The sequence below is a fragment of the Nilaparvata lugens genome, chromosome 4, assembly GCF_014356525.2.
Source record: "Nilaparvata lugens isolate BPH chromosome 4, ASM1435652v1, whole genome shotgun sequence".
Classification (NCBI taxonomy): domain Eukaryota; kingdom Metazoa; phylum Arthropoda; class Insecta; order Hemiptera; family Delphacidae; genus Nilaparvata; species Nilaparvata lugens.
The window spans coordinates 11,249,119-11,264,974 of NC_052507.1; the positions used below are offsets into that span (position 1 = coordinate 11,249,119).

The 15,856-nt window shown below is 35.5% G+C and overlaps 1 protein-coding gene across 1 annotated transcript in view; it reads right to left on the reverse strand.

Moving 5' to 3' along the window:
* Positions 1-6,138: 6,138 nt before the first annotated feature.
* LOC111052346 (chymotrypsin-like elastase family member 2A) overlaps positions 6,139-15,856 on the reverse strand; it is a 29,310-nt gene continuing 19,592 nt past the window's right edge. The window contains exons 5-7 of the mRNA XM_039426662.1: positions 13,980-14,081; positions 9,410-9,603; positions 6,139-6,411 (exon numbers count right to left, since the gene is read on the reverse strand). Coding sequence (XP_039282596.1) covers positions 6,208-6,411; positions 9,410-9,603; positions 13,980-14,081 — 500 coding nt within the window. The 3' untranslated portion in view covers positions 6,139-6,207. The remainder of the gene's footprint in view (positions 6,412-9,409; positions 9,604-13,979; positions 14,082-15,856) is intronic.

A 15,856-nucleotide genomic window follows, 5' to 3' on the forward strand; every position in this document is an offset into this window, starting at 1 on the left:
CACAACATTAATTTACTAGTAGTTCTGTAAACAGTAGACCTCGCGCTGTTCCAATTCACAGCCTTCTCTTATACTGTCCATCACAGTAAATGTAAGTCATGTCGCCGAGATATCGGTGTGAAAATGGCTAATGGCTGTTGGGGTTGGTGTATTATGTGTATATTTATGTGTAAAAATATTCCACACATAGGCCAACCTAGCAAATTTCATGAAAATCAATTGCCGCGTTTCGCCGTAAATTCGGAACATAAGATAAACATATAAACCTACAGAAAAATGCAAAACCGTTGACTTGAATCTCATACCTCACTTCTCTCGGTCAATAATTTATATATTGTGATGAATTTCTTGAGTAAATCTCATGAAAGGAAAGAATTAACTAGAAAAATTATAATTACCCTTATAAAATAAAAGGTTTGCCAAACGAACAGTTAGCACCCGAGCGATAAGGCTTCCTTATCAACAGCTGAGTATAAGATAAGAATACCGTTTTTGTACTACATATTTTTTCCAAAGAATTATTTAATAGAATTATAATTATTTGCAGATTAGGTACAAATCATTTATGAATTGCTCATTGAACTTTTGGAGGTTACACTTTTGTTTACAATTGATCAGATGTTTTGTAGCAGCTCAGACACAGCTTACTGACTCAATATATTATAAATGTCATGCCAGGTTTTCATGCAAACTATAATATTATTTCTAAAAATTAGAACTATTGAAAAAGGACAAAGAATTTCAAATAGAAAAATAAAATGAATGTATCATTGTTAAAATTATTTATTACTCACGAAATTACATTATAATGTCAAATGTTGTTATAACGAACTAGGTCATGGCATGAATATTGTATCACTGATAAGAGCAGCAAAAATTAATTATGACAGTTTCAAATATAATAAGAATTGTATAGAAATATTAAATTATAAATTATTGTTTCAACTGAGTCACATGGTGAATGAATCTCTTTGGCAAGTCTAAGCCAATCATATGTCATAGAAATAGCACCAAAAGGGATGGTCGTTTGAAAGCATCATATGTTAATCTGTTATCAGCCAGCAAACTTGCCTTATCATAATTATATGCTAGTGCAAGTACACTGTATAGGGGAACTGTATCTAGAGAATTAAGTAATTCAAAAAATTATACAAATTAAGTTATTATTGTAATCAAAGGAATTATATTTTACTGCTTGCCACTGACGTCATGCCTACGTCATAATCATTCTACCAATGGCAAATTTTCATGCAAATTAATTACACAGAGATTCTCAGAAAAAAGTTCTAGCCAAAGGCTTAGAAGAAGGCGAGACACTTCCCTTTTAAAATCCTCACCGCTAAGACCTTGTTGAAAAGTTACCAAAGACCTATTAGTGAAATTTCGTTCAATTTTTGTATTTTTTATCTGTGAGCCAATATCTTGGGCTAATTTATCTATTATTTTGTAAATTTATTCATCAATTGATTACTCTAGAAATTCAAATTTAATTATTCCCTAATTTATTGGTAAAGGAGTTATTTAATTAAAATTCCACACGTGCTAAGACCAAAGCCTGGACCAGCCACCGATCATACCAAATTTGATCTAAAGGAACCACGACCGCCAAGAGGATTCACGTGAGTTTTATATATTTGGGGCCCCAATCTTCGCTTCGAAAGAAAATACAGTGCAGAAAATATAAAATTTTCTCCGTTAAAGTAATGGCCACGCCGACAAGCGCTTATAACCATTAAGATCCTAGATTTCATCTGGTATAGAATTTATAAGAACTTGTAGTTGATTAACTATCCTCCGCTGCCAGAACCACGACCTGAGTAATTTTAAATATCTTTTATAATTTTTTTTCACTATTTTTCAAAAAACTGTTAAATTTATCAATTATAAAATTCTGTTGGATCATGCATGGTATCATGCGAACACAAGCAAATGTCTAATTACTTTGTCAATGTTAAACTATTTTCAATTTGTAATCCAAGCTTTAAATCTGCACTGTCAAATCATATATTTTATTATATTATATTTCCATTTTTAGCGTGGACCGCTAAACACCATATTCATCTCAATATGATTAATAATAATAATAATAATAATAGTTGGCCTCCACATCACCCCTTACAGCCAACCCGTTCCACCACATGGCGCCAAGTGACTAGTGAGTATATGCTTAGGCAATTTGCGTGCAATAGAACGGCACAAGTGGCCTTTATTTATTGCAACTGTCATAAAAATGTGTTTTGGAACTCATAACTGCTGGATAGGTTCCTGGAAGGATCTTATTCTCCTTTTAAAAATTCTCGAAACTTCAAAAAAATCGATTAGATTTGACAGTTTATTACCAATTGCAACGCATCTTTCTAATGGAGCAGTGCAGCTTCTAAGAATGGCATGAAATTGATGGTACTGTCTCAAGTTCCGCGCCGGTACAATGACACCAACTCCTCGGTCGCCAACTTCTATACGTCCATGTAGACAGTCATGCAAAAAAATCGCATCAAACTTCATTCTTCGCCATTCCAAAGATTCAATTTTTACCTCGTTGCAAAACTGTTTATAAGGAAGCTGCTCCAAATCCGGCATGAGCCTCTTCAACACCAGACGTACAAACCTTCTTTGCACAGATTCTATTTTCTTTGTTGTGCATATTCTGTCTCTATTCCAAACGATGGACGCGTACTCCAAGTGACATCGGACGATGGAACAAAAGAGTGTCTTCAATGTTTGAGGATTTTTGAAGTTTCTGCCAATCCACCTTATTACACCAAGCTGTCTTCTCGCTTTAGCTACTATATCATCAATATGTGCGTTAAAAAGTAGTTTACTGTCAAATATGACACCCAGATCCTTCACACAGGTCACACGTTGAATTTGTCTGTCAGCAATGTTATACTGAAATCTCAAGGTATTCGTTTTTCTTGAAAAGCTCATTACAAATGTTTTGCTTACGTTGATGGGCATGCCATTTTTCATGGACCAATTCAAAGCTTGATTAAGATTTCTCTGCAATGACATTGAGTCTTCTTTAGAGCTAATTTTCCTGAATATTTTCAGATCATCAGCATACATCAGCACATGACAATCAAGATTCTCTACAATGTCATTCATGAATATACTGAATAGTAACGGTCCAAGATTAGAGCCCTGAGGAACGCCAGATGTTGCTAGAAAGTTCTTAGAAGTAGCTCCTCTGAATCGGACTTGGAATGTTCTATTGGAGAGATATGATGTTATCCAGTTGACTAACAATTGATTGAAGCCGATGTTGGAGAGCTTCTTGAGTAGAATGGAGTGAGGCATCTTATCAAAAGCTTTTTCAAAATCCAAGTAGATTACATCAATCTGTTCCTGATTCTCTACACAAGGTCCAACTACAGAAAGAAAGTTTGACAGATTGGTTGCAGTGGATTTACCCGGCATGAATCCATGTTGACATTCTGAGATGGAGGTTTTTACATTCCTGAAGATCTGTCTGTGAACGACTCTTTCAATTATCTTTGCAAATGGGTTTAGAATGGAAATAGGTCTGAAATCTTGTATATTGTTGGATCTAGACTTCTTGGGGATTGGAACAACAATGGAGTGTTTCCAGACACTAGGGAATATTCCCATTAGAAAACTGTTCCTGATGATTGGTGTCAATACTGGAGCAATGACTCGGCTTATCCCTTTTATTATGAAGACAGGTATTCCATCTGGTCCTGAAGATGAATCATTCAAACAGTCAATCTCCCTAATAACAACTTCTTCATTGACATCAGGTATGCCAAATGATAGATTCCTATTGGTGTCATCATCCACATCTATTGGAGCAATGTTCATCTGATACAGTGAGGAGAAGTAATGACCGAAATGCTCACAAATTTCATCTGGTTGAGATATTATAGCATCATCAACGATAATGGAGGATGGACAATTGTTGGCTTCTGTTCGGTTCTGCCTCACATATCTCCAAAAGCTTCTTGGTTCAGCTTGCAAGTGAATTTCTGTGTTTTCTATCATAACTTGCCTGTCCCATTTCAGTTGACTCTTCACTTGAGAACGCAGGGTGGCGAATTTGACATAATCCCTGTTGAGGAGACTTCTCTTATATAACTTATGTGCTTTCTTCTTTGCCTTAATCAGCCTAATCAATCTGAAAGAGAACCACTTGGGATATGGTGACTCCTTAGGTGTTATTTTCGGGATGCAATTATCCATTGCTCTTTTGATCACACCAGACAGTATTTTAGCAGCCTCATCAGGGTTACTATAATTCATAACGGTACACCAACTGGTATCTTGGACTTCATTATACAGTCTATAGTAATCACCATTCTTGAAGTTGTAAACTGCACTGGTTGGAGCTGTAGGTACACTTGGAGAGACACCCCTTATCTTCACTGAAAAAGGGGGATGATAGACGTCAGGTGTTACAAATGGCATAGCTAAATGAGAAATATCAACATTCTTCAGGTTGCTCAACACTAGATCAAGGACTCTATCGTCATTACAACCTCTATTATATTGATCAAGACAGTTCTCATCAATAAATTGCAGTATGACTTCTGCTCTTCGCAGTGCCTGATAATGAGCATTAGGTACAAGGGAATAATCAATCCAATGAACAGCATCAGCGTTGAAATCACCCAAAATTACTAGATCCAAGGAGCTATTGATCAGCTTCTCACTCAGCTTCTCAAGGTATCTGCTGAAGGATTGTAAATCTGAAGAAGGAGAAATATAATGACAGGAAACTAAAAGATGGTGTCCTGGTAGTTTAATCTCAATCCATACAACCTCAGATAATAGTTCTAGGTCGAATCTTCTAAATGCAGGTAAAGACTTCTTCACAGCAAGCAAGTTTATTGAAGAGAACTAGAAAATAAATAATAGCATGTATATTTATATATATTATCAGGGAGAACGAGGATCTGTCAAGCTGTTAGAAGGGTAAATCAGTGAGGTACGAAGAGAGCGCGAACTTAAATGACGCGCGCTCTCTTCGTACTCTCACGAAAATGATTTATGACCAACCTTCAGCTAGGTAGGATGCGCGTCCTCTCCGTACTTTCTTCCAGGAATACTTGACGTGGATGCGTCGTGTCTTATCATGTGGCCAATCCAAGAATGTCGTCTGTCCCTGAGAAAATTCAGGAGAGATCTCTTTTCCACCGCCTTCTGGAATACCTCCTCATTGGTAACTCTGTCAGTCCATTCTATGTTGAACATTCGCCTCCAACACAACACTCCAAAAGAATTTTGAAGATCATACAACATACTAAATACATATTTGTGTTTATAAACACATATCAAATAATTTACTGTAGTACTAGATAATCATCAGAAGTCCTGTTGATATGAGTCTGAAATTATCGTGTCAAACTTTTTCAACTATTGAATGAGAGAAATTTGAACTGTCTCTTTTTGGGATTGTTAAATGGAACTGAGTGTGAATCAAGAATAAAACTGGACTTGTTGTCCACATGAGTTTAATTTTAATGTGAAGACCAGAAATGGTTTTTCAGAACTATTCTTGTATATATAAATTCTTGTATCTATTCTTGTATATATTTAAAATGAGTGGTGGTGAAATGATATATTTTTTTAGAGTCGATTTTTTCCATATGGATATTTTTATCTACGAAAAGTTGCACTTACCATATTCTGGGATACACAGTTTGAGGGCCGGTTTCCGAGCACGCGATTAAGCTAAGGTGTAGACTTTGAACAGCTGGAGTCAGAAAATTGGATTTCCGAAACGGGGCGTAGTCGCAGTCCACGTTTAAATTAAATATCAAAAAATAGAAAATTGAACACAATAAAATAGTATAAGTTCCAGTCATTTTGAATTATTTAGGAATATTTTATTTCGTCAGGGAAAAACGTTTCTAATTATAGAAATGAGAAAATAAAGATGCGACTACGCCCCGTTTCCGAAAGCCAATTTTCTGACTCCAGATGTTTAAAGTCTAGAACTTAGCTAAATCTCGAGCTCGGAAACCGGCCCTAGTGTTCTAGATCTCGGCCTATTGTCCTCTCCCAATAATTGTGTATGATTTGTTTATTTATCAATAACAATGAATGAATGAATGAGAGTCAGGTTTCATTATATTTTCAAGGAGTGGATAAGAATCAGGTTTCATTCTACTTGCAAAGAGATAATAACAAATTTTATTATTCTGCCAGTATTGTAATTGATCAATAATACTCGAATTATAATAACTAGTACTAATAATCATTACCAGAGATCAATTTTAAGATTTTATCTGGAAGCTTAAAGTCTTTCAGATACATATTATCCAGAATCCACTTGAGGTGATAACGGACCTTGGCAGCCACATCCAACGCTTCTGCTTTGGCGACGATAGCGAATGCCGTTTCAAACGAGAAGACGCCGTATAAATAGTAGCGATGGTGCTTGGAACCTTTCCTCTTCAACATGAAACAGATTTCAGTATTTTACTGACATAGTGATCAATTGAGTACGGAATCAAATTGATTCAGTAATACAGAATTATTATGATTGTATAATAATTAATTATGTTAAATAATATCATGCATTGAATGAGGTTGTGTTGAGTCTCAATCAAGTTATCAAGTTGTGAGTTGTAACTCAGTAATAAGTCAGTAGTTGACCGAGCGAAGTGAGGTCTAACATTCAAGTCGACGATTTGGCATTTCTCTTAATGTTTGAATGTTTATATGTTGCGCATTTACGGTGAAACGCGGTAATAGATTTTCATGAAATTTGAAAGGTATGTTCCTTTTTTAATTGCGCGTGGACGTATATACAAGGTTTTTGGAAATTTTGCATTTCAAGGATAATATAAAAGGAAAAATCTGGTGTGGCGCACTCACACAACTTTCCTTGCCGTTATGAAAATTGATCACCTGACACTAGTGTTCCCGCACATCCCAAGTCTACTATTCAAAGATTTGAGTCAGCTGGTGACAGGGTAATAACGCTGGAGACACACGAGGTCTGCTATCTCTTCATAGTGAATCATTCAATAGAATCAACAGTTGCCAACAGTTTGCAATTGGATAATCACACTTTCTCGAATTTCGAGCTTATTTTCAATTTTAGGTGAAAATATTACTGAACATTAATTGTAGAGATTCTCATGCTCAATCTATTTCATTCGAATTTTTTTGTTTAAATTGTATCTGAAGCCTGATAATTGAGAATCCAAAATCAAATTTTGCATAGATGGGGCGGACCTCCTGAAATTTTTACAGATATGGGACTTGTGGTAGTTGATAGAGCTTATCAATGACTATTCTAGGTATAACTTTAATCAAAATCGTTGGAGCCGTTTTCGAGAAAATCGCGAAAAACCCTGTTTTTGACAACATTTTCGCCATTTCAGCCGCCATCTTGAATCGCATTTGATCGAAATTGTTCGTGTCTGATCCTTATATTGTAAGGACCTTACGTTCCAATTTCAAGTCATTCCGTTAATTGGGAGATGAGATATCGTGTACACAGACGCACATACACTCATACACACACACACACACACACACACACACACACACACACACACACACACACACACACACACACACACACACACACACACACACATACAGAAGACCAATACCCAACCCCACTTTTTTGGACTCAGGGACCTTGAAACGTATAGAAATTTAGAAATTTGGGTACCTTAATTTTTTTCGGAAAACAATACTTTCCTTACCTATGGTAATAGGACAAGGAAAGTAAAAAGGAGCCTCCTTTACTCACACTCACTTTAGAACACATTCGCTAAAGATTTATTACTAATATTTGTATTTATATTTCATATTCTTCACAACTTTACATTGTGACCAATCAAACAGTTTACCTAAAGGTGAACGTCAGTAATTGACTTAGACAAGCCCCTCCTCCTCTGTGTTTGCTTTTTGGATCGCCATTTTTGTAACGTTTGTATGATCCGCCAATTGGGGAGGGGCTTGTCTGAGCCAATAGCAGATGGTTACCTTGATAGATCACGGTTTTCACCGATAACAGTACTGGGCCGTTAAAAAATATTGCTGCTTTTCTTCATCTTTAGTTACCTAATCACAGATTAATATTGATAATGGAACCGAGATTATAATCCATCCAAACTTTTAATAAATCTGTAGTTTGACAATTATCCATTTGCAACACTATTATCAATCTCTGATAAACTGATAATCAAGTGATTTATTTAGCACTTAAATATCTAGTATCTTTCAGGAGAGAAAAAATAGAAGAAGAAGAAGAAGAAGAAGAAGAAGAAGAAGATGATGATGTTCTCATGATTAATAATCAATTTCTATAATAATTATTGAGATATAATATTTTGGTAGCTCATTGTGTTCCTTCATAGTCAACGATCGATTTAGCAACATTGTGGAGGTAGAAAGGATCTGCTTTGTCTAATAGCATTGGAAGATAGCGAACCAAAATGTCAATCAGGTGCTGACTCGTAACGTGAATATCACGAAAATATAATAATCAGATTGTATGGTTGTGGTATTTCTCCATAATTAGGAAAAATTAAGTTCAGCTAAAAATGTGGAAGGTGTTACCAGGAAACCTGATTTTGTAATTTGAATTGATTTTGAACAAATATAGTGGTATCGACAACATCAACGTCTTATCATATAGGAAATATAACTGAAGGAGATATCCCATGGTATAGGGTGTTTATTTCCAAATGTTACTGTTAACTCAAGCTGGTACCAAGTGTTTATTTTTGGTGATGGTATGTGACGCTGTTAGTCTCTCATACTGTGCCGTTCTTAAGGTGCGTACAGATATACGCGCCGCGAACATGAGCAATTCACTTTTAATCAGCTGATTGTATCTGTATTCTCACAGAAACGGTAAGATACAGATATAAAAAGCTTGACATCAGCTGATTAAAAGTGAATTGCTCATGTTCACGGCGCGTAAATCTGTACGCACCTTAACACTCTCACCCGGCTAAAACAGTAATAATAGACAGTAGTCGACAGTAATCGGCTTGAAAATTGGAACATAAACGATCTATACCATATCTTTTTATACTATATCTCCTCTATGGTCTTATTCTTGATTTAATAGTCATAACTATTGTTGTATAATAATTATAACATAGTAATTGTAAAACATAAAATTGTGAATGTAATATGATAATAATTTTTCCCTCAGCCCTGCCTATCATATCTACCTTCTTCAACTATCTTCCACACCTTTCCCCTTCATGTTATATACCTTACGTGCCTCTTAAATAGGAAACCATAGTTGGCAAGGTATTCTCTCCCCATTTCTTCCAGCACACAACAACATTCTATCAATTTTGTCTCTTCTAATGTGTTATTTTCATTATTACTGTAATTATTGTTTTATTGGTCACGTTATTGCTTTTACTCATTTTTGTGTGTTGCGAATCAAATGAATTGAATTAGTATGAATTACCCTGAAGTTGACCATGACAGGACCGCCAGTGTCTGACTTATGACTGGTCTCGTTGAGAGTCTGAATGAGGAAGTAGGACTCGTCTGTCTCCTGTGATTTGAACGAGTCGGGCAGAAAGTCAGGCAGAGCTGACCAGGTGGAGGGAACTATGTCCAGATCACCGAACACCATCAGCTTATTGTTCTGTTGATAGTCTGCACACATCACAAAGACATCAGTAACTTAAAAGTAACATCAGTTTAACATCATAAACACCACCAGCAGATTGTTCTGTTGATCGTCTGCAGACATGACAAACACATTAGTAACACCACCAGCAGATTGTTCTGTTGATAATCTGCACACATGACACAAACATTAGTAACTAACTCAAACTGTTTAAGGCAATATTATGTCAAGATCACCAACCGATTGCTCTGTTGATAATCTGCACACATTACAAACACATCAGTAAATAAATAAATAAATAAATAAATAAATAAACCTTTTATTGCAACTTTTACAGTATTTACCTATTGGTACATAGTAAAAATAAAATAAAATTTTCATGGTTGCAAATCAGCTTCCGCTGAGGTTACTTCTTTGGTTGGCACCAAATGAAATATGAACATGATAGATAACATTCACTTTTGAAATTTAGTCTTTGTATAGCCAAACACCGCCGTACACCTTCTTCATCCTCTCCCATTCCGTCCTCTCCTGTGCTACCCTCTGCCATGTTGCTCCACCGCAGACTCTCCTAAATTCCTCGTCCCATCTGTTGGTTGGTCGTCCTCTGCTTCTCTTCAGTGTTCGTGGATACCAGTCTATTATCTTCTTTGTCCATCTGTTGTCTTTTGTTCTCGCTATATGTCCTGCCCAGTTCCATTTTCTTTCTACTATCAACCGTCCTATGTCCTCAACCATTGTCTCTTTGGATATCCATATTTTCGTCTTTTTATCTCTTTTAGTAACTCCCAACATGATCCTTAGCATTGCTCTCATACTAGTTCTCATTTTCCTGACAATTTTTCCTGTGAGAGTCCATGTTTCACAGCCATACAACATAACTGGGATTATACACATCTGAAGTGATTTTCGCTTATTTTCTATAATAACCGTGGAGCGGAAAAGGTGATTGAATCTTTTAAACATTGACCATCCCAACGCAATTCTTCTTGTGATTTCTCCCCATTGACCGTCTTTTCCAATTCTTTGCCCTAAATATATGAAGCTGTTGACATTTTCGATAATTCTTCCTTGGTTCAAATCAATTACTTCATCTGCTTGACAATTGAAACTCATAACCTTTGATTTTTCAAAATTTACTTTAAGGCCTATTTGTTTTGTTTCTTCCATCATCTCCTTTAACATATCCTTAACTTCACTTGCACTTCTTCCTATAAGAACAATATCATCGGCAAATTTCAATCAGTTCAACCTCTCCCCATTGATATCTATGCCTCTATCTTGCCAGTCTAAATTTTTGAAGGTTGTTTCTAAAACGGCATTAAATATTTTTGCAGATGGAACATCACCTTGTCTTAATCCTCTTTTCACACGTATCTCTTTACTCTCTCCTCTTACTGAGCATTCTAATTTCATATTCTCATATATATATTTAAAAATTTGTAAATATTCATCTTCAACACCAAGTCCAGCTAACGTATTCATAATAGCATTGGTTGTTGCACTATCGAATGCTTTTTCAAAGTCGATGAATAGTAGGACCATTTGGAAATTGTATTCCCTCGCCTTTCGTATCAATTCCAGCAGTACTAAGATATTGTCTAGTGTAGAGAAATTTTTCTTGAATCCGGTCTGATCGTTCTGTGTTGCGGCATCTAAATTTCTTCCTATTCTGTATGTTATTATTGCAATGAAGACTTTGTAAATTGTACAGAGGAGACTTATTGGGCGATAGTTCTTTACTTCTTTTCTGTCTCCCTTTTTATACAGTAGTATTAGGTTAGCCTTCAACCATAAATCAGGAACTTTTCTATTTTTTAGACATATATTAAACAACTTAACTAGTATACTGGTTACAGCTCTTCCTCCCGCTTTTATTTCTTCATTTGTAACTCTGTCCGGTCCTCCCGCTTTTCCTTCTTTTAATTTGCTTATTACTCTCTCCACTTCACTTTCCAGGATTGGAAGGCTATTTTCTACTTGACCTGCATCCAGCTGTTACTCTCTCCTTCCACTGCACTCTGCTGATGTGTCTGTTTCAGGCCCCTGTATACTATATAATTTTTCATAGAAGTTACAGATTGTCCTGAGAATACCTTCCACTTGTCTCTCTCCTCGCCAGTCTCATTTTTCATCGAGATCATTATATTGGTGCCTAGCTGTTGTCTTCTCAATGTTTGTTTAATACTTCCTCTTGATTTAATTGTGTCTTCTAATTCTTCAGTTTTCTTGAGCGCTGTCCATTCTTTCCATTTTCGCCTTATTAATTTAGAAATTTCAGTGAATTCAATTCTATCCCTATCAGACGTTTTCAGTCTTCTCCTTTTTGCCAAAAGTCTGATTATCTCTCTTGGAGTTGGACGTCTTCTGTTTCCTTCTCTGTCGTTCAAGGTATCACTTGTACTTTTAATAATAGCAGATAGTTTACTTGATATGTCTTCCATATCGGAGCATTCAGTATTCATTCCATGAGCTAGGTTTTCTTCCAATTTCTCTTCAAATGATTTCATTTTTAGTGCTTCTGAACTCAGTCTCGTGCGGACTTTTTTGTTGAATCTTCTTCTCTCTTCTATTTTTATAATCATCTTAATTGGTCTATGGTCACTTCCTATGTTAACATCATTCTCTACGTCCACATCTTCTACAATGAGTTTTTTGTCTGTTATGAAGAAGTCAATTGTGACAAGTAGTGGTAAGATCACAGCTGAGATACAAAATAGAATAATGGCAGGTAACAGGTCATTCTATGCAAGTATAAAGTTATTCAAGTCTCGACTACTATCAAGAGCTACAAAGGTGAAGTTGTATAAGGCATTAGTCAGGCCTGTAGTATGCTATGGCTCTGAGACTTGGGTACTTAATGCTGGTGACATGGAAAGGCTACGAATTTTTGAAAGAAAGGTGATAAGAAGGATCCTTGGCCCTGTGTGTGAAAATGGACACTGGAAACGGAGAAAAAATTGTGAAATTGAGCGTTTCTTGGGCAGTGAGGATATCGTCAGATTTATCAAGGCTGGCAGGATTAGATGGATAGGACATATGGTAAGGATGAATGATGAAAGAGTTGCAAAATGTATATGGAGGGAAAGGCTATACAATAGAAGAAGAAGAGGTAGGCCTAGGAGTAGATGGACGGATGATGTGGAGAATGATTTAAGGACGCTTGGAGTTCGTAACTGGAGAAGGCAGCACAGGATCGGGAGAGATGGAGGGGCTATGTCTGGGAGGCCAAGGGTTGTAACGACCTGTAGCGCTGAGGAGTAAGTAAGTAAGTATGAAGAAGTCAATCTCATTTTTTGTTTCTCCATCCGGACTCATCCAAGTCCACTTTCTTGTTTCATTTTTCTGGAAGAAGGAGTTCATCAAATACACATCAGTAACTAGCTCAAACTGTTCAAGGCATTATCTCAAGATCATCGGCTACCAATCGATTGTTCTGTTGAAAGTCTGCACACATGAGAAAGACATCAGTAAGTATCACAAATTATTCAAGATATGTCAACATCACCAGCCGATTGTTCTGTTGATAGTCTGCACACTTGACAAACACATTAGTAACTAACAAGAAACATCAGTAACACAATCAGCTTATTGTTCTGCTGGTAGATCTTTACAAAATACTGGTTCGACAATAAAAATAACTAAAAATAATTATTATAGTCTATTATTATGACAACGAAAAGGAGTGACTCTGTTGAGCAATCTTTCTCACAGGTAGGCATATTAACAATACACTACAACAGTATACAGTAGTTTTATCACTTCTGGCGCAAGGTGGAAGGTCAAGGTCAAAGATATTGTCAAGGTCAAAGGTCAAGGCCAAGTTCAGGTCAAGGTCAAAGGACAAGGTCGAGGTCAAGGTAATGTCAAGGTCAAGGTCAAAGGTCAAGGTGGCCACTTTGAATATAAAAAAAATTTTTTTTCATTGTTGACCTTGATCTTGGACCTTTGACCTTGTACTTCACCTTTGACCTTGACGTTTCACCTTGCACCAGGAGTAACAAAAATATTATACTACTCATGGGCAACACATTTGTGATGTGATAATGTACATAAGAAAATCTACTGACTTTGAACAGAGAAGGAATCAATCACATGCATATAATACGCTATCAGGAAGAATTATTGTACAAGCATAATTTTGAATTATTTGAAAGGAAGACGATAGGAGAGTGATATTCCAATTTGCTTTCCAGTAATTTGAAATCCATTATTGATAAAAAACAATTTATAGCTATAATCTGAAGGAGTATCTAGTGGGATTGACTTTGTACTCCTTTCAGAAATTTGTTCATTGACCGTATTGAGTAGTTCGTTTGCATTGATTTTGTTTCTTCTGATGTGATCCGTTTATATTTATATAGACAATTATAATTAACAGAGAATTAATTGCTCCAGTTACCAGTATTACTCACTCCCCAGCCAGATACGCGAATACCGAATCTCCCATTGAATTCTTTCCTGAGTGTTTCACCATAGTCCACGCAAATAGGTCCAACATAACCTTAAACAATAGAAGAATAAAAGAAATATTTTTATGTCATGTACCATGATACTATTCCATTTAGTGAAACAGCAGACTCATCCGAATTTTGAAAGAAAACGTACAAGGTTTGCCTTGCAATTTTACATCCAATGCTATTTACATTCAGTGCCATTTGTGAAAAGGAATGAAGAATGGAGATAGAAAGACAAAAAACAAGGATAGTCGAAAGGATCTATTCTCTAGAACTAAAATCACTTTGTTTCTGATGAGAAGATAAACTTACTTGAGTCTGTGCTTACAGAATAAATGAAAGTCTATTAAAATTGAGAAAAAATAAAAATTCAAATGAATTAAAAGTTTTGAACTGGCGTATTATTTTAAATTATAGCATGAAACAATGTGAGAGTAGTACGACGTTGTTAACATGTAAAACAATATGTGAAAAAATATGAAAGAGGATATGAGAGAGAGATATAATTGTTACAAAGCTGTTTCCTATGATTTAAAATTAAATCAAACTTGAAAGATAATAATTATTCAACAGTTCTGCATCAGTATTAATCAATTACAAAACAAGAGAGAGAGAGACAGACAGATTCAGATTCAGATTCCTTTTCATGTGTTTAACAAACATAATTCAACTTACGTTCTAGCGTTAAAAATAATACCAGTAGCGGTAAAATGACATGGTGAATCATATTAAACTAATGAGTTCTACAATAATATTGAGCAAGAAAAGTGATGAAAAATGCAAAAGTTAAGGTACTACTGTAATGTTTTCACATGAAACGGTGAAGTTTGGACCTTAAGAAGTCCATTCTCAGAGAGGGTATCAAGGATACCCTCCCTCAGCACTTAACCGTAAAAAAAGTTAAAAATTCAAACAAAATATTATGTCTAAGCGAAAGAAAAATTAAGACTAAAAATATCAATAAGTAAAAACCAAATCATAGAAACGATAAATTATTCAGAGTTAAATCAATTAACAGAGAAAAGTAAATAATAATAAGGATGAAAATAAAGAAAAAGTTAACTCCCATAACTAGAAAATCGATATGATATAATATTGGAATAAGAGGGAGTGAAAGTTATTATTGGAAAAGAGTTTTGTTGATTTAAATCCAAAAATAATGTTAATAACAAAGGGAAATTATTGTACAAAAGAGATAAGTTTAGGTAAATAACAAGATAATACGATTATGAAAGTTCATGAAGAAATAATAATAATTCTAATTAGGAAATTATGAAGGGAAATTATAATACAAAAGAGAGGGTAAGGGATATAGAATGAGGTTGCTAAGATCTACCTCGAGGAAGAGTTTGAATAGAAACAATCTTATGCTAAATTTTGCACTAAGCTTATGCTAAACTTATGCAAATTTTTTTCATGCTAAGTTTACATGAATGAAATAAAAAGAGAATACCCATCATTTTTACTTGGAGTGGAGGAAAATAATTATAAAGGTAAGGATAGGGATTAAGGAAGGTTTAATTGAATGTCATGCTGCTTAGGGATGGACAGTTTCAGCCCATTTTTCTAAAAGATAATGTCTCAATGTACGGGTGAAGCCCGCTCGTCTCTCTATGGACCTAATTTGATTTGGGAGTGCATTCCCTGCACGAAAAACCGCTAACAAGGAAGAATTTTGTATAAATTGTTGTTGCGATTATTTGGAATTCTTAGAGTATTTCACCTGTTCTAGTGTGGGAAGCTCAATTCTCCTACCTTCAGAGACAAATTTAAAATCGTTTTTGAAATAGATTGTTTCACCATATTTTGATATGTCCCTAAC